We start from the raw sequence: 15,461 nt of genomic DNA on the forward strand, positions 1-15,461 counted from the left end.
ACAGCCCATTTCAGTCCTCTGCACATGCACAGCCATTAGAGTGACCTCTGCGCATGTGCAGAGGCCATTTGCATGTGCAGCGGTCCAAAATGACAGGCTGCAGCCCGCCCAGCCTGTCATTTGGAAGGTCAGCAGACAGGTTGGAGGAGCCCCCGCCACCACTTGCTGGTTTTTAAAGATAAACAAGACTCGAACCGCCCATTATGATTATGTGCCTACCCCTAATTATAAAGAATTTTAAGCAGGATGTCTTTTGATAGAGCCACATCTGTATTCATACGCACCAAGGTTTTACAGTAAGTGGGAGAGACTCAAATTCTACTGAAATATGGCATTTGTTTAATTAGAAAAACCATTTAAGAGAAATCAATTATCTGTTAATCCCACGCACCACTGCTAGTCAGCGGATAATTGTGAGTAACATTACCTAAAAGCTGCACTTTTTATGAAAAACATAACAAAAACGTCTGTTGTACCATTCCAAATTGCCACATTTGCTAAAAGAAATCCCATGTTAATTACAATTCTATTTTTTAATAATTAAAAAAAACAACAGTTCCCTGTTCAGCCATGGCTAAGCACTAAGTCCTGTTGGCTGACATCCTAATGCTGAGTGCATGCTTCAAACAATAGGGCACATGCAGAGCTAGCCCCCATGCCAGGCCCACACTTCCAAAGTGTTGGTGCTCTCGCTCAAGAGTGCAACTATTTCAGAGCTCTCCCAACACTCTAGATACTGTTACAATGGAAACGTGTCCCTGACCCTCATTGCTGTTACAACAGAGTGCTACCAGAGCACAGGGAGAGAGACAAAACAGTTGCACTCTTGCACAAGAGTGCCTGAGCTAGTGAGCTTCGGAAGTGTGGAGACTAGAGTGGGGCCTAGCACCACATGTGCCCTATTGTTTGAAGCATGAATGCAGCAATAGTCAAGATGTCAGCCACTGATTTTAATGGGGGTGGGGATTTAAGCACATGTTTAACTTCTCGGTTGAAATCAATGGGGCTTAAAGGTTCTTAATTTTGGCTGGATTGTGTTCAAAGTGCTTGTGCTCCTTATGTGATTTAAGCATGAGGTCACCTTCTCTAATACAATTCTTGCCCACTCACTCTGTTTTTGGAACTTCTTTTCTTAGCCAGTAGAAATCAGACTGTGCTGCATCCTTGCGGGTCTGAAGTATGTTGCCAAAATAGTCCGTTTCTGAAAACTTCATCTGCAGATAGAGCATAAGAGTTATAAGTATGATCAACAGATCCAAAGGGGAAGAAAACAACAAAATACAAATCAGCACTCTGAACTGAAATATTATTATTTTGAGAATGGTTTCATTCACATAGCACAGCTTTTCCAGGCAGAATTTCTCCTACTGAGAAATGGTAACATGCAGTTTCCTTGTCTGCAGCATTGCAGTAAAAAATACTCTAACAGCAATCGTTGCAGATTTGATCCCCTGATGGGAATTTGTAACGCAATTTTCTTTCTAGAATACATTTTCATAAGTATCAGCAAATGTGTGAATATTGACATTATAGAAGGCCACTGGGAAATGTAAAAAATCTGGCATTTACCAGAAAATCTTAAGGCCAGCTATATCCAGGCTCGGACTGGCCCACAGGGCAACAGGGCATATTCTCAGTGCGCCCGAGCCACGTGGCACCCCTGTGCCCCAACTCCCACCCTCAATTACCTATTCAGCTCAAAGCTCGGCGCCCTCCCCAAATACATTCTGCTGCCCTCCCAGTGCCCCCAGTCTGGCCCTGGCTATATCTCAACTAACAACCAGATTGGACCCTAATTTCCATCACTTACCAGCGAATTGTGATATTTACCATGGCGGGTTGGCAAATTTGCAAACAGGAGTGGCCCAGAGGGATCACCTTGCTATGTGGGTGTACCTATGCTGCTATCCCCTTCAGAAAAACTAGAGTATGTTCCAGAGCAACTGAAATACTGATTCAGTGGTCCACAGAATGGATACATCTATATCACTAAAGCTTCAACCCTATGCACAGTTACCCAGAAGTAAGCCTCACTAAACACCGCAGAAGCTATCCCTGCATACACCTGCATAGGATCAGGTTGTAAGCCAACATATCTGGTACATTAGATTTTTTTTAAAAACAGTTATATTATGGATACTTCCTGCACTGAGAGCAGTAAACAACTACATGTGTTTCAACCACTATTCATGATCTACATTTTGATGCTGACTAATACAAAAAGCAGGACTGTGCGGGCAACCAGGTTTTAAATCCCAGCCTAGGGGATGCTTGACCAAAGAGTTAATAAATCTGACAGCTGACAAGGGAAAGCTGAGCTAAAGCATGCATTTAAACATGAGGGCTGCAAGCCAGCAAAAAAACCAAAATAATAATTTTAAAAAACCCTCCCCTGGAGTTTTAATACTCAAAACAGCTATGTGTTTATTTATTCATTTTCAAATTATACCCTTCAAGGGCTAATAAATATTTTATTGCATTGCAGAGACAGTTTCGAAGTATGAGTGCTGATGGTGTGGGTGGCTCAGGGAACTAGTAATTGGATACACCTCTAGGTCACTGGTTCACACGCAGGCTGTGCTGGTAGGGACTGTGAAGTCATTAACATCTAATTACTGTTAGTGGCTCCTTTTAAAAGAATCAGCAGCTTCGTACAACTTCCAAAGTGCCGAGGGCTGCTTGAGAACAAACAAATAAATAAAATTAAGCCACCTGCCCACACACACACTTTAATGGCAACCTTTTATTTTCATTTGAGTGAAACAAAAGCAGCTGCTCTTTTGAGCCCCTGAGAAACACATAATGGATTGGATACAAAGAGCCTTGAGCAAAAGGAGAACATGACTTTGTGCTGTTCTGTGAACTTTTGCGCAACAGCTAGTGGAAGGCTTCTTACACAGTACAGTGAGACAATGTATAAGGGGGTTGCACAAGAAATATCATGAACAGGGAAGACACAGGTTATTTTTTATTATTATTATTATTATTATTATTATTATTATTATTAAAACTTTTATACCACCCTTCCAAAAGGCTCATGGCAGATAGGTTATGGCAGATAAACTCTAGTGGGTCATAAAAGGGACTTGAAAAGGGTTTGTGAATCATCTTGCATAAGAGCTTCTACAAATGGAAGAACTCCACTTCTTCACTTTTCTTCTTCTTCACTTCCTTGAAAAAAGAAGTCACTTTTCTCAAGTAAGATTCTTCTGCTAAGTTGGAAAATGCCCTTCCAGGCAGGGCCTCCCTAGCGGGGTGTGGGGCTAGGGGAGAATCAGGTGATAATTGTGTACGTGCTTAGGTACGTGTATTTATTTTAGCAGAAACTCAGAGTCTTGTAATCATTAAGTGATATCTTAGTTAGGGGACAAAGATCCGTGATTCATGCTGATATGGCATAGCCTGTCTAATCATTGTTGTGTGGCCAATGTTTGTGCAAACTGTGTAAACTGTATACTAAAAGGTATAAAAACTTATGGAAATTGTAACTCAGGGTCCCAGCTTTTGGTGAGAACCAGCTGGCACCGCTCTGTCTGCAGCAGTGCTAAATAATAAAGCCTTGGAAATGTTTCTCCTATGTCGGGTTACTCTCATACTAAGAGCCCTGACAAGAACCCAGAAAGGTGCATTTAGGCACATCAACACCAGAGAGTTGCAGGGGAAGTGATATAGCATCAGAGTCTAAGGGGAAGTTACCTCAAACCAGAAAGTCACAAGATAAACCTGGAAATTGGCTGGTGGCTGCTAATGTGAGTGGGAAAATGGCTTTAAAACTTCATTATTATTTTTTTGTAAGATGGAAATTGCACTGGCAGGCAGGCAGGCAGATAGAGGGCAGAAGATGGCACCCCCCTTCCCCAGCCACGATCACTAAAATAAAAATTTTAAAACTCTCACTGCCATTTGGAGTTCTGGGAAGCTCCACATTTTTCCAAAGGGGGTCGAAGAAGTCCAATCTGGTGTTTAAGTTTGGGTTTGGACCCCTCTGATTTTGATAAAAGTGGATATGGTCCAATTTTACTGATCTAGTCTTGAACAGGCCTACTGCTACCTCATGTACCATCACCTGATCCACACCTACTCTGTTTATCCAGCTCTTCCTATAAGCTTCATGCACCACTGTCTTTTAAAAATACAATTAAAAATGCTACTCTAACCCTGTTTTCTGTACACGTCTTAAAACAGTTGTCACAAATGTCAGTAAAAAAAAAAGTCTAATCAAAATCTAGAGATGAGAGTAAATGTGCTAATCCCAAGACTACAGTATTTGCAAAGCTTCAGTCAGAGACTGGGCCTTACTACAATTGTTATTTTCCTTGCTTGAACAATTTGGAAACAAACCAGGCCGATGTCACCTACTTTCATTCTTCCCAACTGCAGGCTTATTTCCTAGAACAGATTTGTTGTTGCTGTTGTCTTGTCTGGCTTTAAATATCTGTAACTGTGAAGTTTCACACTGCAATGATTTGATAGGATGTGAACATAAAGCAATAAAAAGAGTGACTTATTATCCCTTCCCAGCCTCCTTTAACTACTACAGACAGAACAATGGTCTCAGTGAAGACATTTTGTGTGGTGTAGTTGGGCCTGCATTTGTTACTTCACTGAACTATTTGGCAGTTTAGTAGTAGGATTATGACTCAGAAAATGGATTGCAGCTGCCATTAATTTGCCCCAATGGCACAGTTGACAGTGATCATTGTTTTGTGTTAGAAACAGATTGTGCATAAGTTGCAAAATAAATACATCCAAAGACATAGTTAAGATTTCCCGTTATGGTTTAAATAAAGCTTCGGGTATTTACTCATCATCCTCAATTTCAATTTAAAAGCCTTTTATTCTCCTGAGATGTGATGCTTAAGAAAAGACTCATGTAAATAACGTGGGAGATTAAACAGAACTCGAGAAATGTAGAAGCAAGTAAAACTGTTATAGCTAAAGGCATACATTTTTTGAGCAGAAATGCAGCACTTAGGAAGTTAATATCCTCTTTCTTCTAGTGGGAATTCGATGTACCAAAATGCGTCATTTATGCCTTGGACAATACATCCCCAAGATGAACTATGACTCCTTGGATAGCAAATTTAAATTTCAAACCAAATCTTGATCAAAAAGCATTGCCTAAATTTTAATCAAGCACACAGCATCAAGACATTTCTTTTACTACATTCAATAGCTTGTCTTTGGCTATCTGGAAAGATGATAACTAGTGATGCACAGAGGTGTCTGTCCTCTGTGCATACAGACACTCACAATTCTACATCAGGACAAACCAAGCCAGATTTAAAAAAATGGTTGGATGCTGTGAATGGAATAAACTATGCAAATATAACAGTTTGCATGTTTTAAATCACATTGTATAGTGAGCTGCAAAGTAATGCTATGCACCCAGGCATTTTCCCTGGATCACAATCAATGGATTTTAGGCCAAAGAAGAGGCCTGCTTCCATACCAGCATTTCCTGCCAGAGACTCTGGTCAGAGATGTGCTGAACTCTCAGTGAACTGCCAAACTCAGAGAAAAATAACAACCAAAGTTGCCTTTGTTAGAATTGTAGTATTATTATGGGTTTCCCCGAAGGAAATGTATCCTGTTGATGTATTAATATATTACTTGTCTTACTCTTTCATGAATGTATGAGAATGATTTATAATGACAGACTAGAACCGATATTGCTTGGCATATATTATTGAAATTCTTCTTCTTCTTCTTCTTCTTCTTCTGCTGCTGCTGCTGCTGCTGCTATCTGCTACTGGAGGTTAGCTATCATTAAGGCTATTCTGACTTTAGACGCTCTAAAAAGTTGTAAGGATGTGCATCCAAATCATTCCCGAATAGTGGTTTGATTTTCAGCCAGGATGTTCTTCATCTTCCCACACTTCTTCCTTTAATCTTTCTCTGCATGATTAACTGCAGTAAGGAGTATTTCCCCTTTCTAATAACATGGCCAAGATATTCAGTTTTCTTCTCTTAATGATGTTAATTAGCTCTTTCTCTTTTGCCATTCTTTTCAAAACTTCCTTGTTGGTAATTCTATCTACCCGTGATATTCTTAATATATGTTGATATATCCAGAGCTCAAAAGATTCTAGTTTGTTCATATTCTGTTTTTTAAGTGTCCAAGCTTCCATTCCCTAAAGCAAGACTGAATAGTTGTAACACCTCACCATACGAATTTTCAGCTCTATACTGAAATCCTTATTACAGAGCAGATGTTTCATTTTTACAAAAGCTGCTCTTGTCATTTCAGTCCTGGTGTTTATTTCTTGTATACTGTCATTGTGTTCATTTAACCATGTTCCCAAGTATTTATAATGTGAAACTCTTGCAATGGGAAGTCCTTTGCTGATGACCATGTACTTAGTTTTTCTCAAATTCATTCTCAACCCATATTCTACATGGACTTCATTTATGCATTCCAAAAGATTTTGCAAATCAGTTATGTTGTCTGCTAGCATGACAGTATCATCTGCATAACAAATATTATTTACCTCTTTGCCATTGATAATAATACCACCTTGTTGTTCAAAAAGTGCTTAGGTAAATATTGCTTCAGAATACATGTTGAATAATGCAGGTGATAGAACACATCCCTGTCTCACTCCTCTTTGAATGTCAAGCTCTTCTGTCATTTCTCCATCAACGTGGAGTACAGCCTTTTGATGCCAATATAGGTTTCTGATAATACGAATGTCTGTGTCATCAATGTTTTTGCGCTTCAATATTTCCATGAGTTATTCATGGCACACTTTATCAAAGGCCTTTTCATGATCTATGAAACATATATAGATGTCTATGTTCATATCAAGGCTTCTTTATATGATAATGTTCATTCCGAATAATACCTTTCTTGTTTCCATTCCATTTCTGAACCCAAACTGGGTCTCATTTATATCCATCTCCAGCTTCTTGTAAATTCTGTTCTGGATAATCTTCAGGAATATTTTTAATGCATGATTCATGAGGCTTATTGTCCTGTACTTGGAACCGTCCTTTGCATTATTTTTCTTAGGTAACAATAAGAATGTCAATTTCAGCCATTCATGTGGCATAATTCCAGTTTTATATATAGTATTATAGAGATCAGTCAGAAGCTGCATCTCTTCTTCTCCTATTAGATTGAAGAACTCAAATGGTACCTCATCTGGACAGACAGATTTCCTTTCTTTAGCATTTTTCATCATGTATTCTACTTCTTCGTGTGTTATTTCCTGTCTGCTCATTACTATTCACTTGATTTTGTTAATTTCTGTTGTCAAAAACAGTTCTTTAATGTATTCTTCCTACCTTTTAAGTATTTAATTATTTAAATTGCTATTCCTTATTATGTATACTTTGTAGCACTATAGGCTAGCTGGCAACACATATGCCTTAGATTATTATCTCCTGGAATCCCCTGATTGCACTCTTCCTCCTTCCTAGACCCTTTCCCCCAACCACTTCACACCTCTACTGGAGAGAAGGCACCCCAAGGACTGTAAAGCTGTGATCTGCACAAAGCAGCACTTTTCAGGTAAATTGTTTGCATCTCAGAGTACTCTCACAAGAACACCAGAAACCATTTGTTCCTGACAAGGATTTGTCATATGAAGGGGGGTGGGTAGGGAGGAACCTATGGTCCTTCCCTTGAGATGATAATTCATTTTGTCATTAGAACTTGGGTTTATGGCACAAACCATTGACATGTATGAAGATTCATGATGGATATTGCCTTGATTCAGAGAACTCTGTGTTGAGATCAAATGATCGAACTACTATAAGAGAAATGGGACTGCAGGCATGGCTTCAGCAATCTCTTGCTCAACCCTTTGTTAGGCTACCAGCTGAAACAGAAGTCCAACAAATACTTGATTTTGTCAGCAGCTGCCTCTGCATAGCAGGTAGCTGGGATACAATCACAATCTCTATCTTTGTTCTGGAACCTATCCTCCACGACCAGCCAGCCTCCTGCAAGCCTAGCTCCCAAGCATCCACCCACGCACCTGACCACATGCTGAAATCCGGTAAACATGCCTTCAACAACCTATCCAGTTTGCCTCGTCTCCGACTGACCTCGACCCCTCACTCTCTCTCCAGTGATTCAGCTTGCCTGAATGGTTCCCTCTCTTCCCCTCCTCCCCTTCATTTCGGTCCTTCCTCTCATCCCTCCCTCCCTCCCTTTCCAGGAATGTTTCCAGGAATGTTTCCTTGTAGTTGGTGATTCGATCATTAGAGGGATAGAGAGATGGGTTTGTGACCCGCATGTTGACCGCACAGTGACTTGCCTGCCTGGTGTGAAGGTTGCGGACATTACGCAGCGTCTAGACAGGCTCCTAGGCAGTGGTGGGGAGGAGACAGCTGTCGTGGTGCACGTCGGCACCAACGATGTGGGGAAATGCAGTCGGGAGGTCCTGGAAGCCAAATTTAGGCTGACAGGCAGCATTTTGAAGTCCAGGACCCCCAAGGTAGCATTCTCAGAAATGCTACCTGTTCCACACGCAAGTACAGTGAGACAGGCAGAGCTGAGGGGTTTCAATGCGTGGATGAGACGTTGGTGCCGGGAGGAGGGGTTTAGATTTGTTAAGCACTGGGACACATTTTGGGGCAAGCAAGGCCTGTACAAAAGGGACGGGCTGCACTTGAACCAAGATGGAACCAGACTGCTGGCACTTAAAATCAAAAAGGTTGCAGAGCAGCTTTTAAAATGACACCTGGGGAACAGCCAATGGGAGCTGGGCAGTATCCCATTTGGCAAAAGCCATCCTTTAAAGTGTGAGGCTGCAAAGAATTCAGATAAAACAGAAGGGGACAGAGCAGAACCGCATAAAGAGCAGACGGGAGCCTGTGCCAGCAGGTCAAAGAGTCAAAAGAATAGCATACTTCAGGGGAGAGATTCAGTGTATAGGTGCTTATATGCCAATGCCAGAAGCCTCCAAGCTAAGATGGGTGAGCTGGAGTGCTTGGTTGCTAACGCAGAAATAGATATAGTGGGCATAACAGAAACATGGTGGAACAGTGAGAACTGTTTGGAAACTGTTATCCCTGGGTATAAACTCTATAGAAAGGACAGGGAGGAGCGCCTTGGAGGAAGGGTAGCACTGTATTTTAAAGAAGGGATAGAATCTAACAAGCTAGAAAACCTAGGTGGACTGGAGTCCTCCACAGAAACCCTGTGGGTGACTATTCAAGGCCGGAAAGGGAACGTGCTACTGGGGACGTTCTATCGCCTTCCGGATCAAAATGCCGACAGTGACTGGGAGTTGCAGGAGGAAATCAGGGAGGTGTCAAAGAGAGGCTGGGTTGTAATAATAGGTGATTTCAACTACCCACACACAGACTGGGTAAATTCACATTCAAGTCAGGACAAAGAGGTCAAATTTCTAGATACGCTAAATGACTGTGCCCTAGAACAGTTGGTCATGGAACTTAAAAGAGAGAAGGCAACCTTGGATCTAATTCTGAGTGACACCCAGGACCTGGTGCATGATGTCAGTGTCATCGACCCTTTAGGGAACAGTGACCACAGTGCCATCAAATTCAGCATACATGCAGGGAGAGAATCACCAAGGATGTCTAACACAGACATTTTGAATTTCAGAAGAGGAAACTTCTCCAAAATGAGGAGTGTGGTGAAAAGAAAGCTGAGGGGGAAAATTAGGAGAGTCACTTCGCTCCAGAGTGCATGGAGTTTACTCAAAACCACAATACTAGAAGCCCAGTTAGATTGTATACCCAAAAGGAGGAAAGGTACCACTAAGTCCAGGAGGATGCCGGCATGGCTAACGGGTACCATCAAGGAAGCCATAAAAGGGAAGAAGACTTCCTTCCAAAATTGGAAGGCCTGTTCAAACGAAAAGAACAGAAAGGAACACAAACTCTGGCAAAAGAAATGCAAGGTGACAATAAGGGAGGCAAAAAGAGAGTTTGAGGAACATTTAGCCAAAAGTATCAAGGGGAATAACAAAAACTTCTTTAAGTACATCAGAAGCAGGAAACCTGCCAGGGAGGCAGTAGGACCATTAGACAATGAGGGAGTGAAAGGGATTATTAAGGAGGATATGGAGGTTGCAGAGAAGCTGAATGAGTTCTTTGCATCTGTCTTCACGGCATAGGATACTGAGCATATACCTGTTCCTGAACCAGGCTTTTTAGGGATGGAGGCTAGAGAGCTGAGTCAGATAGAAGTGACAAGGGATGATGTTCTAAACTGTCTGGAAAAACTGAAAGCTAACAAATCACCAGGGCCGGATGGCATCCATCCAAGAGTCCTCAAAGAACTCAAATGTGAAATTGCCGACCTCCTTGCTACAATATTTAACTTATCCCTGAAATCGGGCTATGTACCAGAGGACTGGAGAGTAGCAAATGTAACACCGATTTTCAAAAAGGGATCCAGGGGCGATCTGGGAAATTACAGACCGGTTAGCCTAACGTCCGTTCCAGGCAAATTGATGTAAAGCATCCTCAAGGATAAAATTGTAAAGCACCTAGAAGAACAGACCCTGCTGGGAGTGAGCCAGCATGGCTTCCGCAAAGGTAAATCTTGCCTAACCAACCTTTTGGAGTACTTTGAGAGTGTCAACGAGTGTGTGGATCAAGGTGATCCAGTTGACATAGTCTACCTGGACTTCCAAAAAGCTTTTGACAAAGTTCCTCATCAAAGACTCCTGAGGAAACTTAGCTGTCATGGGATAAAGGGACAAGTACATGTGTGGATTGCTAACTGGTTGAAACAGAGGGTAGATATAAATGGAGAGTTTTCACAATGGAGGGAAGTAAGAAGTGGGGTCCCCCAGGGATCTGTACTGGGACCGGTGCTTTTTAATTTATTCATAAATTATCAAGAAGCAGGGGTAAGCAGCGATGTGGCCAAATTTGCAGATGATACCAAACTCTTCCAGGTAGTGAAATCCAAAACAGATTGTGAGCAGCTCCAAAGGATCTCTCCAAACTGGGGGAGTGGGCGACAAAATGGCAAATGCGGTTCAATGTTAGCAAGTGTAAAGTGATGCACATTGGGACAAAAAACCCCAACTTCAAGTATATGCTGATGGGATCCGAGCTGTTGGTGACGGACCAGGAGAGGGATCTTGGGGTTGTGCTGGACAGCTCATTGAAAGTGTCGACTCAATGTGCGGCAGCTGTGAAAAAGGCATATTCCACGCTAGGGATCATTAGAAAGGGGGTTGAAAATAAAACGGCTAACATTATAATGCCCTTATACAAAACTATGGTGCGACCACACTTGGAGTACTGCATACAATTCTGGTCACCACATCTTAAAAAGGACATTGTTGAACTGGAGAAGGTACAGAAGAAGGTAATCAAGATGATCCGGGGCCTAGAGCACCTTTCTTATGAGGCAAGACTACAACACCTGGGGCTTTTTAGTTTAGAAAAAAGACGACTGCGGGGAGACATGATAGAGGTCTATAAAATCATGCATGGTGTGGAGAAAGTGGAGAGAGAGAAATTCTTTTCCCTTTCACACAACACTAGAACCAGGGGTCACTCCATGAAATTGATTGCCAGGAGGTCTAGGACCAACAAATGGAAGTACTTTTTCACACAACGTGTGATCCACTTGTGGAACTCTCTGCCACAGGGTGTGGTGACAGCCAACAACCTGGATGGCTTTATGAGAGGTTTGGATAACTTCATAGAGGAGAGGTCTATCAATGGCTACTAGTCGGAGGGCTGTGGGCCACCTCCAGCCTCAAAGGCAGGATGCCTCTGAGTACCAGTTGCAGGGGAGTAATGGCAGGAGAGAGGGCACGCCCTCAACTCCTGTCTGTGGCTTCCAGCGGCATCTGGTGGGCCACTGTGCGAAATAGGATGCTGGACTAGATGGGCCTTGGGCCTGATCCAGCAGGGCTGTTCTTATATTCTTAAGGATGTCAGCTTATTGCCATTTGCCAGCTGTACTGTAGGACTGACTAAAACACACATCCAACACCTTTTAGTTAGATTTGACTAATTTTTTTAGAAATACGATTGACTGAATGTTGGTTTTTAGTTCAGTAAAGCTTTAATACTTTGATAAAGTCATTGCCCAGGTCTTGTCTCACCTCTCTGTCAGAATGATCTGTGACTCCCATACCAAGAACAAGAGAGCCACTGGATGGCAGTGTTGCTAAACCTCTCTACACTCCAGTGTATATCTCATGAGAATACACAGAGTACAAAGGACATTTTGGTATACAACAGGAATATGCATTTTAGGGAGTGGGTGGATGGGTCAGCAGAGAAGAGTGTTGGTGGCAGCATCACCACCACACAAAATGTATAGAGGAGAGGAACAGATGGCAATGAAAGATTGATGAGACAGGTAAAGGGAAGGAGTAAGGTTAGATGTTTTAGGGCTATCCTTCCTTCTGTTCCCTCCCTCACCCAAACAAGGTTCATCATGCTTGCAAATGTTCTGGACATTTTGTTGCTGAATGCCAGATCTGGGAATGGGAAAAAAGCTGCCATCCAGGGCTTCATTCTGGATGAGCATGTTGACATGGCATGCATCACCAGACCCTGGGCAGATGAGGATGGTGGGGTTCAGCTGTCTCAGCTGTATCCACCAAGTTTCCACTGAAGTAGCAGCACAGATGCAACAGGCACTCTATTGTGATGTAACCTTTCCTTCAGGTGCCTCTCTAGCTATCAGCCAATGTCAAGTGTATGTACCTCATAGTTGGGAGCCTGACACAGGATACAGATCCTGATAGCATCCCTCCCACAAGGCTACTTTGCAGTCTCCCTGCCAGAGCTGAGTGAGGTGATCTTGAGTGTGGTTTTGGAGGCCTCTTTGGCATATTGTCATGGAGGACTTCAACAGTAACATTGAGGCTACCTTGTCTGGGGCAGCTAACAATTTCATGGCCTCGATGACAACCATGGGCCTGTCCAACTTCATTTGACCCCATACATTTTGCATACCCTTGATTAGATATTTTGATCTTGGCAGAATGAGGATGGCATGTGGCAGGTAGGAATTTGATGAGGTTTCTCTGCCAAGGACAGATGGGTAGTGAAGTTTTTACTTCTACCGTCTGTGTGATGTTTTCATTTTGCAGCTGACTTGTTTAAAGTGATATGGCTATGTATTACCAAGGTCTTGCCTGTAAACCACCCCCAGTTACTTTTGTAAGAGAAGAGGGGTAGACATTTTTGAAATGCACAGAAATAAGCATAATTTATTTTGCTTCTGTGGGTCACAGAACAAGAAGCTAAGAAGGGCACTACAGCTTGATGAACATCCTGCTCAGCACTCCCCCCGCCCTTCAACACAAACCTGTTCTGCAGCCGTGTGTCTGTCTGTCTGTCTGTCTGTCTGTCTATCTATCTACAGTATCTATCTGAGATTCTCAAGATTCTCAGTTTAATTCCCCAAACATGAGGAATTATAAGGAATAAACACAGCCCTTGTGGCTACACTGTACTTATACAGTGTAGAGTATATATAGAGTATAAGAGACTTATACTCTACTGGACTTCTAGCAATGAAGCCTTGTCATAAATTGTCTATGAATTAGAGAGGAGGAAGAGGGAAAGAGACAAACAGATGGAGAACATGATTCAGGAAGGACAGGGGAGAAAGGGAGAGAGAGATGAGAGAAGGGGTCATTGTGACCTGCCTGGCTCACACCCTTTTTGAGGCGCATGGTAAGACCATCCATCTACTTCTTCACTACATGAGGAACACACACCCACACCAAGTATGAAGCAAGACAGAGATAGGAAGAAAAAATGGGCACGAGAGACAGCATGTTTTGAACGGAAGTTCCCCTATAATATGTTGACTAGGTGTGTATGTGCAGACACCTATCAGCCGAAATATTGGCTGCTGGCCTCTATTTAAAATATAGGTTTATATATTCCTTTGTACTGTATTTGAGCTATTACAAATCCGTTCTTCTCCTTTCTCACCTACCAAACCCCTTATATAACCACTTTGGTCTCTGGGGTATAAAAATGATTTACTTATTTTGCTTGTTGTGCTTGTTAGCCTAGTTTCCAGTAAGCTTATGAGATCACCCGGCACATCAACTTCGCAATACTTGGACCAATATGAACCAAATTGGATTCAATTGTAGGGACACATAGGGGCAGCTCAACAGCGTAGTTAGTGATGATGTCATCCACCCCGATCCAAGATGGCAGACGCATAAACTTATGAGGTGCAAGTGAGCTAACTTGTGAACAGCCTAACCAATTTGAACCAAATTTGCTACAGCTGTAGGGATGTCCTAATAGCATGGTGTGTGATGATGTCATCCACTCCAATTCAAAATAGCGGCTGCATGAACATCTGAGGTGCAAGAAGACTAATTTGTGGACTGTCTAACCTATTTGAACCAAATCAGGAACAGTTGCAGTGAGGGATGCACAGGAAAACCTCAATGTCATAGTTTGGGATGATGTCATCCACCCCATTCCAAGATGGCAGCTGCGTAAACTTCTGAGGCACAAGTCAGCTAACTTGTGAACCGCCTAACCAATTTGAACCAACATTGCAACAGCTGTAAGGATACATAGGGATGCCTCAAAGGCATAGTTTCTGATGATGTCATCCACCCTAATCCAAGATGGCAGCTGAGTGAACATCTGAGGCACAAGTGGGCTAATTTGTGGACTGTCGAACCCATTTGAACCAAATGAGTACTGTTGCAGTGAGTGACACACAGGGACACCTCAATGGCATAGTTTGTGATGATGTCATCCACACCAGTTCAAGATGGTGGATGCGTAAACTTTTGAGATGCAAGTGGGCTAGCTTGTTAACCACTTAACCTATTTGAATCAAATTAGGTACAGTTGTAGTAAGTGACACACAGGGACACCACAGTGGTTTAGTTTGTGGTGATGTCATCTACCCCAATCCAAGATGGCAGAACCTCTGAGGCACAAGTGAGCTAACTTGTGAACCACTGAACTGATTAGAATCAAATTTGCTACAGCTGTAGTGACACCCAGGGACACCTCAATGGCAAAGAATGTGATGATGCCATCCACCCCAGTTCAAGATAGCTGACATGTAAACTTTTGAGGCAGAAGTGCACTAACTTGTGAACAGTCTAACCGATTTGAACCAAATTTGCTACAGCTGAATGGACACATAGGGATGCCCCAATGGTGTAGTTTGTGATGATGTCACCCACCCTGATCCAAGATGGCAGATGCATAAACATTTGCAGTGCAAGTGCACTAACCTGAGGACTGTCTAACCAATTTGAACCAAATTTGGAAGAGCTGTCGTGAGTGACCCACAGGGACACCTCAGTGGTGCAGTTTTTAATGATGACATCCACCCCGATCCAAGATGACAGACACATGAATATTTGAGGCACAAGAGATCTAACTTCTGTTCCTCGATTTGCACCACATGTAGTACAGATGTAGAGACAGTGAAAGGAAAGTAGGCTGATTAGTTCTTACTAGAACTTGTGTTGTATATGTAACAATAATCAAATAAATAATAATAATAATAC

The 15,461-nt window shown here is 42.4% G+C and overlaps 1 protein-coding gene across 2 annotated transcripts in view; it reads right to left on the bottom strand.

The window, feature by feature from the left end:
- The window catches only part of PHEX (phosphate regulating endopeptidase X-linked), a 178,266-nt gene that overhangs the window by 49,838 nt on the left and 112,967 nt on the right, over window positions 1-15,461 (bottom strand). For both annotated transcript variants that reach the window (XM_053305270.1, XM_053305271.1), the window contains one exon: window positions 1,111-1,214. In XM_053305270.1, coding sequence (XP_053161245.1) covers window positions 1,111-1,214 — 104 coding nt within the window. The remainder of the gene's footprint in view (window positions 1-1,110; window positions 1,215-15,461) is intronic.

This window comes from Hemicordylus capensis, chromosome 3 (genome assembly GCF_027244095.1).
Source record: "Hemicordylus capensis ecotype Gifberg chromosome 3, rHemCap1.1.pri, whole genome shotgun sequence".
In the NCBI taxonomy this organism is placed as follows: Eukaryota; Metazoa; Chordata; class Lepidosauria; order Squamata; family Cordylidae; genus Hemicordylus; species Hemicordylus capensis.